Source organism: Oncorhynchus keta, chromosome 7 (genome assembly GCF_023373465.1).
Source record: "Oncorhynchus keta strain PuntledgeMale-10-30-2019 chromosome 7, Oket_V2, whole genome shotgun sequence".
Taxonomy (NCBI): Eukaryota; Metazoa; Chordata; class Actinopteri; order Salmoniformes; family Salmonidae; genus Oncorhynchus; species Oncorhynchus keta.
In genome coordinates this window covers 17,155,378-17,176,971 of record NC_068427.1, presented here as the reverse complement: position 1 = coordinate 17,176,971, position 21,594 = coordinate 17,155,378, and the positions used below count along the sequence as shown (strand labels likewise).

Sequence of the window (21,594 nt, the reverse complement as noted above, 5' to 3'; positions counted from 1 at the left end):
AATCTGGCTTTAAATAATTGTTGGGAAAATGACTTGTGTCATGCACACAGTAGATGTCCTAATTGACTTACCAAAACCTTTGTTTGTTGACAAGAAATGTGTGGAGTGGTTGAAAAACGAGTTTTGATGACTCCAACCTAAGTGTATGTAAACTTCCGACTTCTACTGTAGCTGGCAATAGCTTAGCATTAGCTCATTATAATCAGTACAACCTAAAAAAAAGCTACACACATCATAGGTGTCCATTACAATCTAATCTATCGGAATGCATTATTTGTCACCAGTAATTGAAAACATGTGACTAAAACTGTAAATACATTATGCTACATACATATTGTATACGCCTACAGTAGAAACGACAACGAGATATACAGAAAATAAGGAACTATTATTATTTGTAAGAAAAACAACAAGGAGGGCAATGCGAGCGCCAGCCAGAAAATATTCCAATTCGTGCAAGTCTTTGCAAATGTCTGCAGACTTCTGCTGAGCAAACATCGGTGAAGTGGTGGGCTCAGTAAAACCTCAAACTGAAATGGGCTGACTTGGACTACTTTTATGTGAATTAATGAGAAGGTGGAACACACCTTAATTCAAGCTGTTGTTAGAAAATACAACTTGTTAGAAAATAATTTGAAATTGACAAGTTGATAATTAGCAGGCAGCATGTTGTTAACTGTCCTGTTGCGTAATAATCACATTTTGAAACAGTGATTGCATTCAGACAGCTGTAATGTTGTGCACTGAAGTCCAAGCGAAGGGAAAAGGTGAGAGGAGGAGAGCGCGTAGATGCGTGAAGGAATTATGCGATGAGAAAAGTGATGATGCTGTATATGGTAGCTATGAAAGTGAACTGTGTGTGCTGGTGATTAGGGGTATCTTCATTCCGCTTCTGTTGCAAAAGGTTTCTTAAACAGAAACAAACGGAATCAAAACTGGGAGGGACCTACCTGAATTTGTCCAATAGATACTTTCGTTTTAGTCTCTCGACCTGTGCACCTACATTATGAACTTTAATTTGTAAGCTAGGTTGTAGCAATCTTATGATGGGTATAGGGCGAATTCGAATATCATGTAGTTGCCTAAACCTATCGCTGTTACATTGAGCTGGGTGAATGGAATATGAATGACAGTCATCCAATATGCTGTAATAGAAATAAGGACATGCTCATTAAAAAAATAGATCATTCTCCCTAATCTTAAACGGTACCGACCTCCATTAGTGTGTGTGTGTGTGTGTGTGTGTGTGCGCAGGGGGGTATAAAATAATATTTCCCAGGCTAATCAAATCCATAATGGCCTCGCATTAGTATGACTTTGACCTTCAGCTCGGGCTGTGCTGGGAAATCAGCTCACGGCACAGCACTGAGAGATAGTGGTAACCGCTATAAAACAGGCCTCTCAGATTGAATGATACAACAGAGGACAAGGAATATTTTGCTGTCTAATAACAAACACACAAACAGCTTGAATACTCACACTCACCCACAAACACACACACACACACACACACACACACATATATAACCAATAAATTAATCCAGATATTGTGTGTGTGTGTTCCTGCGAGTATGTGTATGTCTGCATGTGTGTGTGTGTGTGTGTGTGTGTGTGTGTGTGTGTGTGTGTGTGTGTGTGTGTGTGTGTGTGTGTGTGTGTGTGTGTGTGTGTGTGTGTGTGTGTGTGTGTGTGTGTGTGTGTGTGTATAAAACAAAAGTGGGGAGTGGGGCATACTCTGCTATACCAGGCCTCCTCTTGGCTCAGAGCCTAGAGTCCAGTAGATGGGAGGAAGTCCCCCCCACCCTTCCCTCCTGTCCTCCCCATCCCACCGGGTCTAACTCCAGACCCCCATCTGTGGAAAACAATACAGACACACCCTCCCTGGGCTCGGGCTCACATGGTTATGCACGTTTTTCCCCTCTCTCTAGGTTTGAAGAACAGGATCCTGTAGGGAGCAGAGAGTGAGAGAAAGGGACATGCCTCTGTACCAGACCTCCCTCACCAGAGCGAAAGACCACCATTATAACACTAAGAAATATTCATGTTTTTTAAACGACGTTGGTTAATGCTAATGCTAATGCTAATGGTTTGCATCAACATATATTCCAAAGGTATCAAAGCACTTTTGTGTAGCAGGACACACCAATGCCTATCACTCTACTTCCCAAAAAATTATTGGATTCCCTTTCCCGTTTGTTTCAGACCCAAACTTTCAACAGTCTGTCCTATTGTCCTCTCCAAACATTAATTTATTCTGTACTTGTTACGCTCAAGAACAGACTATCATAAATAGACATTGTTCCACAAAAACACAGACCACACTGTTGTCCCTTAGGACAGTCTTCCTCATTCCAACCTAATTAACGAGACATCCTTTAGCACAAATGTCATTGTAATAGTCAAGCACAGACCATTCTCTGTCCCTCGCATTGTAGCTGAAATAATGTTCCCCACACATTGCCCATACTAAATCTGACGATACCAATAGTGCCCATATGTTGCCCATATGTTCCCTATACGTTTCTCCCCACATGCAACAACTCTCCTCAGCCTGTTCTGCAAGTCAGAGGCAGAAACTGCCCTTCTTTGCAGAAAGCTCTGTAGTTTCAAAGAGCAATTTTTCACTTTCTCTCAGGGATCCAGTTCTTTTTAATCACTTGCATACCAAGGCAGCTGGTGCCAAGTTCAACTGACATAGCCCTCAGCTTATGTCAAACTGATATGCTTTTAAAACCCAGGAAACCTGTGCCAGGAAATCTCTGTCAATTATCGGAGACATTCTGTGGTTATTAGGTCATATCATTCATCAGCACTTCAGTTTGGTGGGGAGGTGTCATGTGGTTTCTGAGTAGCTATGGTTTAGTCCCAGACAGAAATACAGTGTATCTCATTTACAGGAACATTCACGCCATTGAGTCAATACATCACCTTTGGCAACGAGTACAGCTGTAAGTCTCTAAGAGCTTTGCACACCTGAATTCTTCTTCAAGCTCTATGAAATTGGTTGTTGATCATTGCTAGACAAACCCTTTTTAAGTCTTGCCATAGATTTTCAAGCAGATTTAAGTCAAAACTGTAACTCGGCCACTCAGGAACATTCACTGTCTTCTTGGTAAGCAACTCCAGTGTAGATTTGGCCTTGTGTTTTAGGTTATTGTCCTGCTGAAAGGTGAAGTAATCTCCCGGTGTCTGGTGGAAAGCAGAACAAACCAGGTTTTCCTCTAGGATTTTCCCTGTGCTTAGCTCCATTACGTTTCTATTTTATCCTGAAAACTTCCCAGTCCTTAACAATTCCAAGCATACCAATAACATGATGGTATACCAATAACCACTATGCTTGAAAATATAGAGGGTGGTACTCAGTAATGTGTTGTATTGGATTTGCACCAAACATAACATTTTGTATTCAAGATAAAAAAGTGAATTGCTTTGCAGCATTTTTAGCAATGCCTAATGGCAAACAGAATGCATGTTTTGGAATATTTGTATTCTGTAAAGGCTTCCTTTTTTCAATTTGTCAATTAGGTTAGTGTTGTGGAATACCTACAATGTTGTTGATCCATTCTCAGTTTTCACCTATCACAACCATTAAACTCTGTACATTTTTTAAAGTCACCATTGGCCTCCTGATGAAATCCCTGAGAGGTTCCCTTCCTCTCTGGCAACTGAGTTAGGAAGGACGCCTGTAACTTTGTAGTGACTGGATGTATTGATACACCATCCAACGTGTAATTAATAAGTTCACCATGTTCAAAGGGATATTCAATGTCTGCTTTTTCATTTTTTACCCATCTACTACCAATAGGTGCCCTTCTTTGCAAGGAATTTGAAAGCCTCCCTGGTATTTGTGATTGATTCTGTGTTTGAAATTCACTGCTCGACTGAGTGACCTTACAGATAATTGTATGTGTGGGGTACAGGTATGACGTATTTGCACACAGAGTGAGTCCAGTGACTTAAGAACATTTTTACTCTTGAACTTATCAAGGCTTACCTTAATGAAAGGGGTTTAATACTTATTGACTCAAAACATTTTAGATTTAAATTTTTAATGATTTTGTAAAAATTTGTAAAAACTAAATTCCAGTTTGACATTATGGGGTATTGTGTGATAGCCAGTGAAAAAAACATCTCATTGAATCAATTTCAAATTCAGGCTGTAATACAACGACATTTGGAAATAGTCAAGGGGTGTGAATACTTTCTGAAGGCACTATAGTAGCTAGGTCTGAGTGCAACAAGTTTAAAACGGAGCATCTGGTTTGCACACGTGTGACCCGTTTCAGGAAGCTGTGTTGCATGTCACTACTTCACAGGAGAGGCATTTAAAGATGTATTTTTTATCAAAATGCATTTTTTTGGCAGAAATGCTTTCTGGAACATGTGCACTTTCATGTGCCTTAATAACAAACTTGTATTCCATCTATAAATATGAATTTGTTAAATTACGAGCCTAGAAATAGACACAAACATTCCCGCTAGCCATCATTGGCTGAGATAATGGATCGGCTGGACATCCCGGGAGAGGATGTTTGGATTGGTCTGCCATGTAGACTTCTGTCTACAATTTGAGCTGGTCAGTATGTGTTGATAGTCCTTTCTACCACAGTGTTTTTGAAAGATATAACGTTAGACATCGAGAACTACAAAGGATTTGCTACTTATCTCAACAACATTGATGCCCTGAATTTAGCAGGCACTATCGTTAGATAGTGGAAAGAACTGAAAACTGCTGTTCACAAATGCTCTCCATCCAACCTCACTGAGCTCGAGCTGTTTTGCAAGGAGGAATGGGAAAAAAATTCAGTCTCTCGATGTGCAAAACTGATAGAGACATACCCCAAGCGACTTACAGCTGTAATCGCAGCAAAAGGTGGCGCTACAAAGTATTAACTTAAGGGGGCTGAATAATTTTGCACGCCCAATTTTTCAGTTTTTGATTTGTTAAAAAAGTTTGAAATATCCAATAAATGTTGTTCCACTTCATGATTGTGTCCCACTTGTTGTTGATTCTTCACAAAAATATACAGTTTTCTATCTTTATGTTTGAAGCCTGAAATGTGGCAAAAGGTCGCAAAGTTCAAGGGGGCCGAATACTTTCGCAAGGCACTGTAGTTGTTGTGATGGGCTACTTTCTTTTTTATTTGTTACTATTATTTTTACCCTCTTTTTCTCCACAATTTTGTGATATCCAATTGCGATCCAATTCCAATCTTGTCTCATCATTGCAACTCCCCAACGGGCGCGGGAGAAGCGAAGGTCGAGTCATGTATCCTCTGAAACATGACCCGCCAAACTGCACTTCTTAACACCCGCACGCTTAACCCGGCCACCCCTCAACTGACAACAGAAGTCAGCCTGTAGGCAAACCACAAAGAGTCGCTGCAGTGTGATGAGCCACGCCCCCCGGCCAAACCCTCCCCTAACCCGGACAACACTGGGCCAATTGTGTGTCGCCCTATGGGACTCCCGGTCACGGCCAGTTGTGACACAGCCTGGGATCAAACTCAGGTTTGTAGTGATGCATTAGACCGATGCACCACTCAGGAGGCCCGATGGGCTACTTTCTGCATACGCCACAGTCAGTGTGAACCGGAATGACTTTACACAATGCTAACCAAACAACATGTAGCTACAAACAAAACGCTAAGTTAAATGATTCCAATCTGCCGTGTATACAGTTAAGAGTCTAGCTACATTTTCAGATGTTATACGTTTCTAATTTTGTCAGAAAGTCGTTTTCATTGCAAGTTTAGCGAACTTTAGCTTGCTGGCTCGCTAGCTAACATTACATGTATGATCTCTGTGGAAATATTATTTGAATCAGAAACATATTTGCATTGCTAGTTATAGCCTAATGTTAGCTAGCTAATATTGAACCTAGCTGGTTAGCTTTAGCTACCTACAGATTCATACTACAGCTATGAAAGCGTTTGTATTGGTAGTGGTATGAGTTGGTATTATGCCTGTTGATTGTTTAGCTAGTATGCCGGTTGATTGTTTAGCAAGCTAGCTACATGTCTAAACAAAAGACTCTTTGCCAGATGATTACATGACCCATGAAGTTAGCTAGGTGTGTCTGGGGGTGATTACAGCGATCTATTGTTTGTCATGAACATGTGTACATGTCTAGACAATAGTGACGCATCCAAATGTGGCTGGGGGATTTCTGAGTAAGCGTCATGTAATAATGATCAAATATTTTTATCTGCACACGTTCTGTTTTTGATATTGCTACAATGCAAGGAACCATTTCACTGTACCATTTACACATTCTATATCCTGTGCATGTGACAAATAAACTGAGATTTGATATGATATAGTGTTTAGAAGAGACGGTAACTTGAAGAACAACAGGATCTACACCAAAGTCAGATTAGGATATAGGCCAAGGAGGAGATAAACTGTATTTTACCTGGAGTTTTTCCTTATTGTCGGCTACTACTTTTACAACTTTTAGTCTTGAAACCTTTGGTTGTTTACTAAACTACTCACATGACCTCACATGTGAATCCTTAAAGAGATTGGTGGGGCTAAGGCTTAAGATGGTGTGAACGATGCTGAATAGGTGTAGACAAAGAAGAGCTCTCCAGTTTGTGTACCAAAACATCCAAGGGCCATTTTCTTAAAAGTGGGGTTACAAGTGGATCAACTTTCAAAGCAGAATTGCTTTCCCATTGTTCCTCAACTGTACAGTAGTGTATGACATACCATTTCCTAGCTCTGAGAATCTACCTTTATCCCAATGTGAAAACACAATTTCAAATGTAGATACATAGCACTGAATCCAGGTGGTGTGTCACACATGCATCTTAGGAGCTTGCATCACTGCAAATGATTTGATGGAATTAAGACAAGGAGATTGGGGTAGTTTTCACTGCTGCCTTGAAGTCAGTGAAGGTGGCTTACAATCTAATCTGTAGCTCAGACTCAACTCATTGTAATCAATGAATTGTTGAGGCATGGAGAAACTTGGCAGACATTACATCTATCTAAGACTAGATACTAGTCAGTCCATATGGAGGTAAGGACAAGGGATGATATTAAAAAGGAGCTCCATGTCGAAGTCAGTGTATTCTTTGCCAGGCTACAGCTGCACCAACAACATACTGTAGCTGCACATCGTGGGGGTGCATTTCCATTGCCTGACGTTCCTACAGTGATCACATATACCAGTGGCAGTCGGTGCCGACGACAATGAGACAGCCTATAGGGAAGAGGTCAGAGACCTGGCAGTGTGTTGTCAGGACAACAACCTCTCCCTCAACGTGAGCAAGACAAAGGAGCTGCTCGTGGAATACAGGAAAAGGAGGGCCGAGCACGCCCCCATTCACATCGAGGGGGCTGTAGTGGAGCGGGTCAAGATCTTCAGGTGCCTTGGTGTCCACATCACTAAGGACCTATCATGGTCCAAACACACCAAGACAGTTGTGAAGAGGGCAAGAAAATGCCTATTCCTCTTCAGGAGGCTGAAAATATTTGGCATGTTACCTCAGATCCTCAAAAAGTTCTACAGCTGCACAATCAACAGCATCCTGACTAGTTGCAACACCGCTTTGTATGACAACTGCTCGGTATCCAACCGCAAGGCGCTACAGAGGGTAGTGCGTACGGCCCAGTACACCACTGGAGCCAAGCTTCCAGCCACCCAGGACCTCTATACCAGGCGGTGTCAGAGGAAAACCCTAAAAATGGTCAAAGACTACAGCCACCCAAGTCACAGACCGTTCTCTCTGCTACCGCATTGCAAGCAGTGCCGGAGTGCCAGGTCTGGGACCAAAGGGGTCCTTAACAGCTTCTACCCCAAAGCCATAAGACTGCTGAATAGTTTATCAAATGGCTATCTGGACAATTTGCATTCACTCCCATATTTTATTCTTATCTCTTATCATTTTTTGCACTGACTCTCTTGCGCAGGCTGGAAGTACACTCACTGGACTCACACATAACCACACACTCACTCATAACACCCCAACACTCATATACACACACACACACACACACAAAACATTCACACTCATGCATACCTTTTTTTATTTAATCTTTATTTAACCAGGAAAAGCCAACTGAGACCCAGAGTCTCTTTTTCAAGGGATACCTGGCCAAGAAGGCAGCAACAATCAATACATTACAGAATAAGACATACAACAATACAATACAACAACATGATACAGCCTAAAAAAAAGCATTTACACTCTTCTGTAACAGTCCCCCATCAACATTTTAAATTAATTCAGTGGCACTAACATATCTAGATGAAGCATGGATTGTAGACTATTCCATGCCTCTGGTGCACAAGAAGAGAAGGCAGTCAGACTAATACTGTAAAGTCCTAGGGACTTTAAGTAGCAACCACCTAGCAGACCGGGTATGGTAACTGCTGGTGGTGAAGGAGACCAGATAACAGAGGTAAATTTACCCAAACGGGTATTGTAGATGAAGACATACAAATGTAGCTTTCTGCGCATATAAATTGAGGTTCAACCCACCATTTGGTACAATGTGCAATGGTGGTTGAGTGATTTGGCATTTGTAATAAAGCGCAAGGCTGCATGATTTACAGAGCCCAGTCTCTGTAAGACAGAGGAGCATATACAAGTCAACCAACCATAATCAATTACAGAGAGAAAAGTGGCCTGAAAAGGCTTCTTTCTCGCCATAAGCGGGATGCAAATAAAAACCCAACTTCCATTTAAGCTACCTCACAGTATTATCCATATGAACTTTAAAGGAAATGTGTCATCCAACCATATACCTAGGTATTTGTAGGATGACACATTTCAATGGATAAGCCACCAGACTGCAGTGACTGAAAAGCAGTCTGGAGCTCTTCAACAGCCCGAACCAGAGAAGGAGCACATCCAGAGAAGGAGCACATCCAGAGAAGGAGCACATCCAGAGAAGGAGCACATCCAGAGAAGGAGCACATCCAGAGAAGGAGCACATCCAGAGAAGGAGCACATCCAGAGAAGGAGCACATCCAGAGAAGGAGCACATCCAGAGAAGGAGCACATCCAGAGAAGGAGCACATCCAGAGAAGGAGCACATCCAGAGAAGGAGCACATCCAGAGAAGGAGCACATCCAGAGAAGGAGCACAGATGATACAGATGACTGTATCATCTGCATATAGATGCAACTTTGCTTGTTGCATCCCATTCCCCAAATCATTAATTACAATTGAGAACAACACAGGAGCTAAAATGGAACCCTGGGGCACACCTCTATTAATCTCAAGAAAATAAAGAAAGAAAGCTAAACTTGTGATTGTCCGTTATTACACATTGTGTTCTGTCAGAAAGATAGTTCCTACACCAATTTACTGCCCCTTCACTGAGACCAATGTTACTGAGTCTAGCTGGCAACAATTCATGGTCAACTGAATATTGACGCCACGTACATACACATTCACATTCCTAGTCACTCTTCACATACGCTGCTGCTACTCTCTGTTTATCGTGTATGCATAGTCACTTTACCCCTACCTACATGTACATATTACCTTAATTACCTCAACTAACCTGTACCCCTACACATTGAATCGGTACTGGCACCCATTGTATATAGCCTCGTTATTGTTATTTTATTGTGTTACTATTTTTCATTTTAGTTTATTTAGCACATTTTTTTAACTTACTTTTTAAAAACTCAGCATTGTTGGTTAAAGGCTCGTAAGTAAGCGTTTCACGGTAAGGTCTACCCCTTTTGTATTTGGCACATGTGACAAATACAATTTAATTTAATTTGCCGTTTAAGATGAGGGAGGACAATATTTTTTTATGAGCATGGCCTTATTTCTATTACAGCATATTGGATGACTCTCATTCATATTCCATTTACCCAGGTCAATGAACATTGATAGGTTTAGGCTACTACATGATACTCAAATTCCCCTTATATCCAACATAAGGTTGCTACAACCTAGCCTATGAATGAAAGTTTACAATGCAGTTGCACAGGTCAAGAGAAAATTTTAGCATCAAGGTGACAGACAGTGATATATGAAATACTGCCTTGTTCACTCTTGCCTGCATCTAGCTGAGCTAGGGTCCAAACAGTTGCAAATTAGAGTTTGCTTCCGTTTAAGAAATGTTTTTCAACAGAATCAGCAGAATGAATTCACCCCTGATCACAAACACAGTTCACTTTCATAGCAGCTATAACATGATCACTTTGCTCATTGTATAATTCCCTCTCACATCTATGCACTATCCTCCTTTAGCATTTTCCCTTCGCTTGTGGACTTCAGTGCACAACACAACAGCTGTCTGTAACCAGGTGAAAAAAAACTTTCCAAGCCAAGCCTTCATACCATAACCGCTAAACACAACACAGCCTACATTGATGTAACCATATTAATCCTAGAACCGCATGGTCTTTCAGCCTTAAGTACCCACTAGAGAATGTTGAGAACATTGCCGAGCATCCCATTTAGCATACACATCAGTTGCATATCAACACGCAAAGTCAGCAAACATAAGCACCAAGGCCTGATAAACAATGCATAAACAATTGTAAAGCATGAATTGCATGAAAAAATATTTGTGAAAATGTATCCATGTAAAAACATAACAACAATAGTAATTTGCTGAGATAGAGTCAAGGATATGTTTTGTATATTTCTACAAACTCGTACTAAAAAATGTAGGCCTAAAGCGATATTTCGACACTTCTAGCCAAAGACACATCAACATTCTAAGAGTCTAATAAATACATTTCCGTTTTTTTCTTTTTTTTTCTCACTTTATTTAACTAGGTAGGGTAGTTGAGAACAAGTTCTCACAAACAAGTCAATGACACAGTAGAGAAAAGATATACATATATACAGTGTGTGCAAAAGGCATGAGGAGGTAGGCAATAAATAGGCCATAGGAGCGAATAATTACAATTTAGCAGATTAACACTGGAGTGATAAATGAGCATATGATGATGTGTAAGTAGAAATACTGGTGTGCAAAATAGCAAAAAAGTAAATAAAAACAATATGGGGATGAGGTAGGTAGTTGGATGGGCTATTTACAGATGTGCTGTGTACAGCTGCAGCGATCGGTAAGCTGCTCAAATAACTGATGCTTAAAGTTAGTGAGGGAGATACAGTGGGGCAAAGAAGTATTTAGTCAGCCACCAATTGTGCACGTTCTCCCACTTAAAAATATGAGAGAGGCCTGTAATTTTCATCATAGATACACTTCAACTAAAAAATCCAGAAAATCACATTGTAGGATTTTTATGAATGAATTTATTTGCAAATTATGGTGGAAAATAAGTATTTGGTCAATAACAAAAGTTTATCTCAATACTTTGTTATATACCCTTTGTTGGCAATGACAGAGGTCAAACGCTTTGGGGACGACCAGTGAGATATACCTGCTGAAACGTGCTACGGGTGGGTGTTGTTAGCGTGACCAGTGAATTGAGATAAGGCGGAGCTTTACCTGGAATAGACTTATAGATGACCTGGAGCCAGTGGGTCTGGCGACGAATATGTAGCGAGGGCCAGCTGACTAGAGCATACAGGTCGCAGTGGTGGGTGGTATAAGGTGATTTGGTAACAAAACGGATGGCACTGTGATAGACTGCATCCTGTTTTCTGAGTAGAGTGTTGGAAGCTATTTTGTAGATGTCATCGCCGAAGTCGAGGATCGGTAGGATAGTCAGTTTTACTAGGGTAAGTTTGGCTGCGTTAGTGAAGGAGGCTTTGTTGCGAAATAGAAAGCCGACTAGACTGTAAGCTCTCCTTCCAGATATGAGTCTGGAAGGAGAGCTTACAGTCTAGCCAGACACCTAGGTATTTATAGTTGTCCAAATATTCTAGGTCGGAACCGTCCAGGGTGGTGATGCTAATCGGACGGGAGGGCAGCGAGTGGTTGAAAAGCATGCATTTGGTTTACTAGCGTTTAAGAGCAATTGGGGGCGACGGAAGGAGGGTTGTATGGCATTAAAGCATTGAAGATCGTTTGGAGGTTAGTTAGCACAGTGTCCAAGGAGTAGCCAGGAGGAAGGCATGGCCAGTCGTTGAGAAATGCTTATTGCAATGTTCGATTATCATGGATTTATCAGTGGTGACCGTGATATATGCTATCGGAAGAATAATAATTTGGTTGTGTTTATAAAGGTCTTAGGTAACATTAGAAAACAATAATTTCAAAGAACATAATAGAATTGTCATTAGTTTATGTTACTCTAGGCTATAAGTAAAAACGAAGAACCACTAGTTTAAGTCCATCTCAATTAAGTCCATTACAATTTGGTTTTGACAGGTCTAAAGAAACATTGTGGAAACAAGAAAATGTATTTAAAAGAAAACAGACGAGCTAATGTTACGTTCATTATGTTACTAGTCTGCTTAGTAGCCAGAGCAATGCTGCCACACCAGTGGACATGTGCTGAACACATGGACAGCACAGGTATTCTTGGAAAAAGTGACATTTGGAAATAGAACTGCACCTCTTGAATTTTGAGAGGTATTTGACAAGGGTAAGTGTCATAGAAACTGCAGAATATGCTCTTTCCGATACTATATAGAAATCAAACATGTTTACCTGCATGTGACTTTGAAGGAGGATTTGAAAGTGATGCTCCTTTCCCTGTATCTGTCAATTACTAGATGCACCCGTCTCTTGATTTAATACTATAACTCGTCAGAATATTGTCAATGTAATATTGTTTATAGGCTAACTCTTATTGTGTGTGAAATTAGTTTTGGTATAGTTTATGTTTACAACTTGGATAGAGTCAAGGATATGAATTATTAACATGAGCACCAACGTTGATAAATAGGCATAACACAAACTCATCATTACACTGTTGTTGTAAATTAAATTAAATTAAATCAACCTCTCTACCCTCCTTAACATTCAGTTATTTTGAAGTAACGTACACAGTTATCGCCCATTCATCCATGTATCATTCACCCAGTGGGCTGGCATCGTTTGCTTCCCATTGTTCGTCATCTTGGATAGAGTCAAGGATAAGTTGTGCATTACTCTACCTACTGCAATAGATAGCACCTAATTGAACCAGCAACCTTTCAGTTACTGGCTCAACGCTCTTAAACGCTAGGCTACCTGCCACCTTAACCGTCCTTATCATTCAGTTAGGCCTAATTTAAATTAAATTGTGAAGTAACATGTAACAACAAGTAACATGTATAATAATCGCCCACTCATCCATTTGTCATTCATTCAGTGAGGAGAGGGAGAGACGCATTGGCGCCAACGTTTTAGAGCCCGATAAAAAAGTCATCTTTTTTATTTACATAATCAAACGTTAGTGGCCGTTGGCCTATGGTGGTTCTAGTGTTAAGTAATGATATAGTCAACATCGCTTCTGGAACTAATGCATTAGTAAACCCGCTACAGTCATGCAGTAGAGTGTACAGAAAGCAGTTTAGTAGTTACACTGGAGAGCCCCGTTGGCAATAAATTAATAAAACCAAAAGCTTACCTTCACTTGGAAGGGTTCCAGTGTTGGATAGCCATAGCCAGATAACTAACATAACACCTGTCTCTGTTTGAGCCGGGTTTTTGAGTAGGCTAAACTCTTTCTTCTCCTTCATTTTTGAAGGAGTTAATTTGTTCAGAACTGTTCAACTATTGTCTTTCTCTCTGAATCAACTACACACCACATGTTATGCCCTGCAGTGCTAGCTAGCTGTAGCTTAATGATTTAAGTACTAGATTAATTCTCTGATCCTTTGATTGGCTGGACAACATGTCAGTTCATGCTGCAATAGCTCTGAAAGGTTGGAGGACATCCTCCGGAAGTTGTCATAATTCATGTGTAAGTCTATGGAATGGGGTGAGAACCTTGAGCCTCCTAGGTTTTGTATTGAAGTCAGTGTACCCAGAGGAAGACGGAAACTAGCTGTCCTCTGGCTACACCATGGTGCTATCCCAGAGAGTGCTGTTGAGGCTACTGTAGACCTTCACTGCAAAACAGTTTGTTTTAATCAATTATTTGGTGACGTGAAAATATTTAGTATAGTTTTATCTAAAAAGGCAAACTCATTTAATGTTTCATAAAAAAAATGGAATTCTCTGAGGAGGATGGTCCTCCCCATCCTTCTCTGAGGAGCCTCCACTGACATACACATACTAAAAATGCTATGGTCAATCTTTCTGTTCTGTAAGACTATTCATCCAGAAATATAATGTCCAAGACAGCAATAACCATCTAAGTTAATCTATCTCCAATAATTCCTTCTGTCCAAACTGAGACGGATACATCTGAAGTAAATATGCACCAACTGAAAAGTGAATCAAACATCTGCTCAATATTTTCACTCAGGAGTAGGAAAGACCAAAAAGGGCCCATTCATCAAATGGAGCATAGATATCAGTTTTATTCTTTGGCTGTGCAGAGTGTGTGACTCGCTCGGAATTTATGGGCCGTGGGGACATTAGTTAAATGAGAGGAAAAGTGCTTAGTCTTCCACAATGATAACCACAGAGGGGGAACAGCATGCTGCGCTATCAAAATGCCAATGGAGGAAGATTGATGTCCGGGCAAGAGAGAAGTGCTCGCTAAGAACCCTGGTCCGCCTCACAATCCCTCTCCATGTCCCGACAGCCTGCCAGGGACAGAAAAGCTTCCTGCCTTAATTAAGTGTGTGTGTGTGGGGGGGGGTTACTGTGTGTGTGTGTGTGTGTGTGTGTGTGTGTGTGTGTGTGTGTGTGTGTGTGTGTGTGTGTGTGTGTGTGTGTGTGTGTGTGTGTGTGTTTGTGGACATTGAGTGGTGGCTACATGCACAGGGATAATGACTCTGTTCAGCAAAGCACAGACTATCTGGCAAGGTTCCCTGGTGAAACTGATTCCAGGCAATATCCTGGGCCCATGGTCCTGTTTGTGTGTGCGTTTGTGTGTGTGTGCGCGTGCCCATGTGAGTGATTCTGATTTCCTTATCTCCTCTGTCCCTCCCTCATCATCCATTCTACCATCGGTGCACATTTCCTGGGCAGCTCTGCTGCTACTGGCATACACACAACCATTGTTTCCAGAGCTGCCAGGCAGACAGACAGACAGCCAGCCAGCCAGAAAAACTGGGAAGGCATGATAAAGAGAAGGGAACTGTGTGGCACAATAGGTGACACACTTTCAAATAGTAAACATCATAAAGCCTACTACATATTCCTATTTCAGCCAATTCAGATGAAAAAGTCCTGGATTGTTTGATCGATTGGATTTCATACACTTTTTCCACTTGAAATTTCACCTGCTATATTCCTGCCAGCAAACATACCAAATCGAATAGCATTGTAGCTTGGATAACATTATAACTGCTACCATGCTAGTGTAATACAATATTCACAACCCTGACTTGTGTTCACAATGTCTGTATTTCATGACAGCAACGTTACAGTGATAATGTCACTCGTACCCGAAATAGCTGAGCTGAGTTGCAAAATGACATCACATCCTTTCATTATGCAGCCTAACCAAGTGATGTAAGCTTACCTTGTCTTTCCTTATCCTCCTAAAGGGAAAGAGGCAGGAGAAGAAGAACTTCCCCCAACTGAGGACCGTGGCCAGACACCAGCCTAGTCCAGCCATCGTCCTCACCTCCTCCTTCCTCTGTCCTCTACCACACTTCTTCGCGATCTCTCGCTCTCTCGCTCGATCTAATTTCAGATTTCCTCTGATACAACGCTCACAGGAACCATCCAGCTCTCAGCTAGCTGTGGAGGAGATGGGAGGTCTTACATCCGTTCCCTGAAAAAGGTATCACCTTCCTGGGCTTCAGCCCCCTAGATGTTCTCCTAAAATGGAATGGAGGCCATCTTTACGAGTGAGGAGGCTAGAACCACACATGACATGGTCCCATCCAACTTCAGCTTTCGAAGCCTAGCAACCATACAGCATCCCTGCTTAGGAACACTCTCTCTCGCCCTCATTCTCTCTCTGTCTGGATGCTGCTCTCTCCATTCATGGAAGAAGGAGGAGAGAAGAGGGGAATGGGCGGGGGAGAGGGAGAGTGAACAGCCGAACGGAACGATAGACACTCACTGTGATAAGAAAAGGGGAGGAGGAGGGGAGTTCAGTAATTGGGAGTAAAGGAGGATGGCGGGCATACTAAGGCCTGGTCACTGGCGTTGCCTCTGATTGTATGTAGATACACCACATACAGTGTGTGGAGACAGTTTATGTAGGGAAAGAATTGATCAAATATAGATAAACAATTAAGCTACACAGAATATTTTTATCAAATGATGTAATGAGATGTCCTAGAAGTCCTTGCCAGCCAGCTGGAGTGATATGCAGCATTATGAAGGGTGACTGCACCAATACAATGGCTGCAGTGTTACGTTCGTCTGAATGAATGGACCAAGGCGCAGCGTACTTAGAGTTCCACTTGTTTAATAAATATGCAACTCACCAAAAAGAATATAGAAGAAAACGAAACATGACGTTCTGGGCTGCTCACAGGCAGCTACACAAAAACAAGATCCCACAAACAACAGGTGGGACAAGGCTGCCTAAATACGATCCCCAATCAGAGACAACAATAGACAGCTGCCTCTGATTGGGAACCATACCAGGCCAACAAAGAAATAGAAAACATAGATTGCCCACCCTAGTCACACCCTGACCTAACCAAACTAATTAAAAGGATCTCTAAGGTCAGGGCATTACATGCAGACAGATATTGAGCCAAAGTTCACTCACTCAATTGTATAAATAGTTTACTGGTCTGTAACTGACTAGATACTGGGGCAAAACAAAACAGCTTCTACTTTTGGGAAAGTAAATTAGAAAGGGCTTGAAGCACACGTGCACAAACACACCCACCCACAAACAGAATAGAATAACTTTAATGTGCATTTTTTTAAATAAATTTGGCCACACTTGCATCAAACCTGCTGAGCTACATGTACAGTTTATAACACTAGTACTGTATCTGTTCCACTGAAGGACACAAACTCTTAGTTGGAGAGAAAGAAAATCCCAGATATATCAATCAGTGGCCAAGCCTTTTTGTTCCAGCTCTCCACATCTGTCATTCAACCACACACAGGATATTGTCCTGTTTTCTTTACAGGAAGGACATTAGTGAAGAGAGCCTTCAGTTTTCGTAGGGAGCACTTTGTTGGATAACCCCTGTGTTAAATTTTCATATATATATATATGGCGGTGCTTTTGATGTGATATGTTTTATGAGTGCTGCAAAATGAATTGCCTCTCTGGGGACATTCAAGTTTTCTGAATCCTAATATTATCCACCATTTAAGGAGAGATGTGAAGCACTCTCCTCACATGATAGAAAACTAGCATGAAGCTACAGTGTAGATATCCCAATATGTACAACTGAAGACTTCTTTATAACAAAAAACGTGATCTACATCAGGTATGCTGTGCAGGGAATGTAATGCAATAAGGACCGTGGATACAGTAGGAGCGATCGCACAATGCTGGCAAGGAGACAGAGAGAGGCATCGGAGAAGGGAACAGGACACTGTGCTGAATGCTGCACACTTCCTGTCTCCCCAGAGGGGAAAACAATGGGTTCTGGACACACAGTTTCACTTTAGCTAAGGTAAAGCCAAGCCTGTTCTGGGAAACCAGCCAAGAGGCTGGGGGAATTGGAGGACCATTGTTCCAGTGAGAATGTAAAGGGAAGTGGATGATGATGTTTTGGAAGAAGGTGGGAGAGGTGTGGTCACAGCTGCTGGTTTGGTGGGTGAAACATATATGAATGCTAACTGTCTTGTCATTGCAATCATATGTCTGTGTTTGGACTATAGTGTTGGCTGACTGGGGTATCAAGAGAGGGATCCCCTACACCACTGTTTCAATGTAGAGGCTAGGTACTGTATGTCAGTCAATCTTACTATGTTGTCACCAAGACACAATGACTGCAGCGAGTGTTGATATCACTCATGCTACATTTCACTGATAGTTGACTGACAACTTGCTCATATCAAAGCAAATGAAAAACTCTATGACTACTAAACATCACTGTGTCATGCATGGTTCTGTAAAAGTTTCGCACAAAACAAAACAGATCCTATCTGCATTGAATAAGTCCCCAAAGGCACAGCGACCAAGGGAGCTCTTTGTGAACCAGATATAATCCAATTACAAAATTACAATCCTAAATGGGACATACCATTGTGACACTGATGGAGGGGGGAATCTAATGAGGGCTTCCTCTTATGTACAAACAGAGGTGAAGGACTTAGGGAGGACTTCTCCAGGGTCACTTCCAAGGGGGCCAGAGAAAGACCCCTTCTGAACCCAGCAGTTATTACTTTCCCTGGGTCCATAAAGTAATTAGCCGTTCAGCTGCCTCGCAGAGTGGCAGGGGAAGAGGAGAGAGAGAGAGGGAAGGAAAGACAGAGTGAAGGGAGGGAGAGACAGAGAGCTAGACGATTTGAGGTCAACACACCATGTAGGCTACAGTACCTTCAACACATATCTCCAATAAAATATCAACTGCATTGTACATCAGTCACCCAGTCAGAAATGTGGGTGACAAAAATTGTTTTTGTGATCATGTTCAGAATTTCCCCCTACGTAAGAAAATATCCATCACCATTCAGTATTGACCAACCAATGAAATTGTGTTTGCAAACCATCTACAAACAAATATATATTTTTGAATCATATCTGTGTGTTCTCCTATCAAGAAACATCAGACAGGAAGTGAGGTCACATGACCTTGTTGCTGTTTCTGATTTGAGGTCACATTACGTGTCATGAGCCAGCATACCACACTAACCACAAGGTAAAGGCGGGGCTATTGTTTTGTCTTGCTGGTCAGCCCTAATGTTAGCTGACTCTGACAGTGGTCACAAGAGGTGGCAATTGTGACTGTACCCTTTGCAGTTACGCACCCCTGAGCTAAGACATCCTACCCAGCCTGTTGATAGAGATATGCTCCAGTTGAGGGTCTCTGTACCATGAGCCCTAACTGGAAATGGACTTCTATGTGAGTCAAGCACTGTGACTTGGAATGAAAGAAATGCAAGGGGTGAATACATCTAAAACAGACCCATGAGCATGGATGGCTAAAGCAAAAACATTTAACTATCGGACCATGCACCTACAATATACTCTATGCTGAATTCACAATCCTGCTCCACCCTAGTCCAAAAATTTTTCCAAGAGAAGATTCTCAAAATCCTATAGGATGTTATGTCACCTCTATCAGAATCCTATCGGGAATCCTATTGGACTACTTTTTTTCCTAATATGAATCCTATAGGATTTTGTATCACCTCTATCCTATTGGAATCCTATTGGATCATATGGATTTTTGATGTCTTGTAGGATTTTGTCACCCCAATCAGAACAGTCCTATATTCATTTTGGTTTTATTCACCACCACAATATGGGATTGATTCAAGGCTGCAAGTTCAATTGCAGTATGACCAACAGTACAGGACAACTTTTTCAATAAAACACTCACTTATGTTATTTGATTTGATTGTTATTCATGCAACTTCTTGTCTTTGAATTAAAAGACAGCACAATATGACCACGATAATACATACAATGTTACAATAACACTGGGTTTTTTGTTTGGTTTCCCCTTAGAATGCACAACATCTTGTGTAAATATATGGATGAACGATGGCTGAGCAGCATAGGCAAGATGCAATAGATGGTATAAGATACAGTATATACATATGAGATGGGTAATGTAAGATATGCAAACATTATTAAAGTGGCTTTGTTTAAAGTGACTAGTGATCCATTTATTAAAGTGGCCAATGATTTGAGTCTCTATGTAGGCAGCAGCCGCTCTGAGTTAGTGACTGTTGTTTCGCAGTCTGATGGCCTTGAGATGGAAGCTGTTTTTCAGTCTCTCGGCCCCAGCTTTGATGCACCTGTACTGACCTTGCCTTCTGGATGGTAGCAGTGTGAACAGGCAGTGGTTCAGGTGGTTGTTGTCCTTGATGATCTTTTTGTGACATCGGGTGCTGTAGGTGTCCTGGAGGGCAGGCAGTTTGCCCTAATTGATGCGTTGTGCAGACCGAACCACCGTCTGAAATGTCTTGCGGTTGAGGGCGGTGAAGTTGCCTACCAGGCGCTGATACAGCCCAACAGGATGCTCTGTCTGTCTGTGTGGGTGGACAGGAACTGTCCCTTCGATGTGGATAGGGGGTGCTCCCTCTGCTGTTTCCTGAAGTACACAATCATCTCCTTTGTTTTGTTGACGTTAAGTGAGAGGTTGTTTTCCTAACACCACACTCCGAGTGCCCTCACCTCCTCCCTATAGGCTGTCTCGTCGTTGTTGGTAATCAAGCTCACTACTGTTGTGTCGTCTGCAAACTTGATGATTGAGTTGGAGGTGTGCATGGCCACGCAATCATGGATGATCAGGGAGTACAGGAGAGGAGGGCTGGGCACGCACCCTTGTGGGGCCCCAGTGTTGAGGGTCAGCAAAATGGATATGTTGTTTACGACCTTCACCACCTGGGGGCACTCCGTCAGAAAGTCCAGGACCCAATTGCACAGGGCGGGATTGAGACCCAGGAACTCCAGCTTAATGATGAGCCTGGAGGGTACTATGGTGTTGAATGCTGAGCTGTAGTCGATGAACTGCATTCTTACATAGGTATTCCTCTTGTCCAGATGGGATAGGGCAGTGTGCAGTGTGATGGCGATTGCATCGTCTGTGGACCTGTTGGGGCAGTATGCAAACTGAAGTGGGTCTAGGGTGGCAGGTAAGGTGGAGGTGATATGATCCTTGACTAGTCTCTCAAAGAACTTCATGATGACAGAAGTGAGTGATAGTAATTTAGTTAAATTATCTTTGCCTTCTTTGGTACAGGAACAATGGTGGCCATCTTGAAGCATGTGGGAACAGCAGACTGGGATAGGGAGCAATTGAATATGTCCGTAAACACACCAGCCAGCTACACAGTTTATATTCGGCCATATTCCCATATTTCCATGATTAAATGCGGTGGTTCCTGCTTTCAGTTATGCGTGAATGCTGCCATCCATCCATGGTTTTTGGTTAGCGTAGGTTTGGTAGTGACAGTGGGTATAACATCTCCAATGCACTTCCTTATAAACTCACCCACAGAGTCAGCGTATAGATCAATATTATTCTCTGAGGCTACCCAGAACATTTCCCAATCTTGAAGCGTGTATTCCGATTGGTCAAACCAGCGTTGAATGGTTATAGTCACGGGTACATCCTGTTTGAGTTTCTGCCTATAGGACGGTAGAAGCAAGATGGAGTTGTGGTCGGACTTGCCGAAGGGAGGAGGGGGGTGGGCTTGAATGCATCGCAGAAGTTAGAGTAGCAATTGTCCAGTGTATTGCCTGTGCGGATGCTGCAATCAATATGCTGATAGAATTTAGGTAGCCTTGTTCACAAATTTGCTTTGTTAAAATCCCCAGCTGCGATGCAGCCTCTGGATATATGGTTTCCAGTTTACATAGAGTCCAGTGAAGTTCCTTGAGTGCCGTCATTGCATCTGCTTGAGGGGGTATATACACAGCTGTGACGATAACTAGAGTGAGTTCTCTTGGGAGATAATAAGGTTGGCATTTGATTGTAAGGAATTCTAGGTCTAGTGAACAGAAGGACTTGATTTCCTGTATGTTGTTATGGTTACACCATGAGTCGTTAATCATGAAGC

The 21,594-nt window shown here is 41.9% G+C and overlaps 1 protein-coding gene across 7 annotated transcripts in view; it reads right to left on the bottom strand.

The window, feature by feature from the left end:
- tns1b (tensin 1b) overlaps window positions 1–21,594 on the bottom strand; it is a 287,235-nt gene that overhangs the window by 214,689 nt on the left and 50,952 nt on the right. Inside the window, exon 1 of one of the 7 annotated variants that reach the window (XM_052522077.1) lies at window positions 15,455–15,565. The exons of the other annotated variants lie outside the window; for them this stretch is intronic. Within the exon in view, the coding sequence (XP_052378037.1) occupies window positions 15,455–15,550 (96 nt within the window). The 5' untranslated portion in view covers window positions 15,551–15,565. Of the gene's footprint in view, window positions 1–15,454; window positions 15,566–21,594 lie in introns of those variants that run through there. 7 annotated transcript variants of the gene reach the window in all.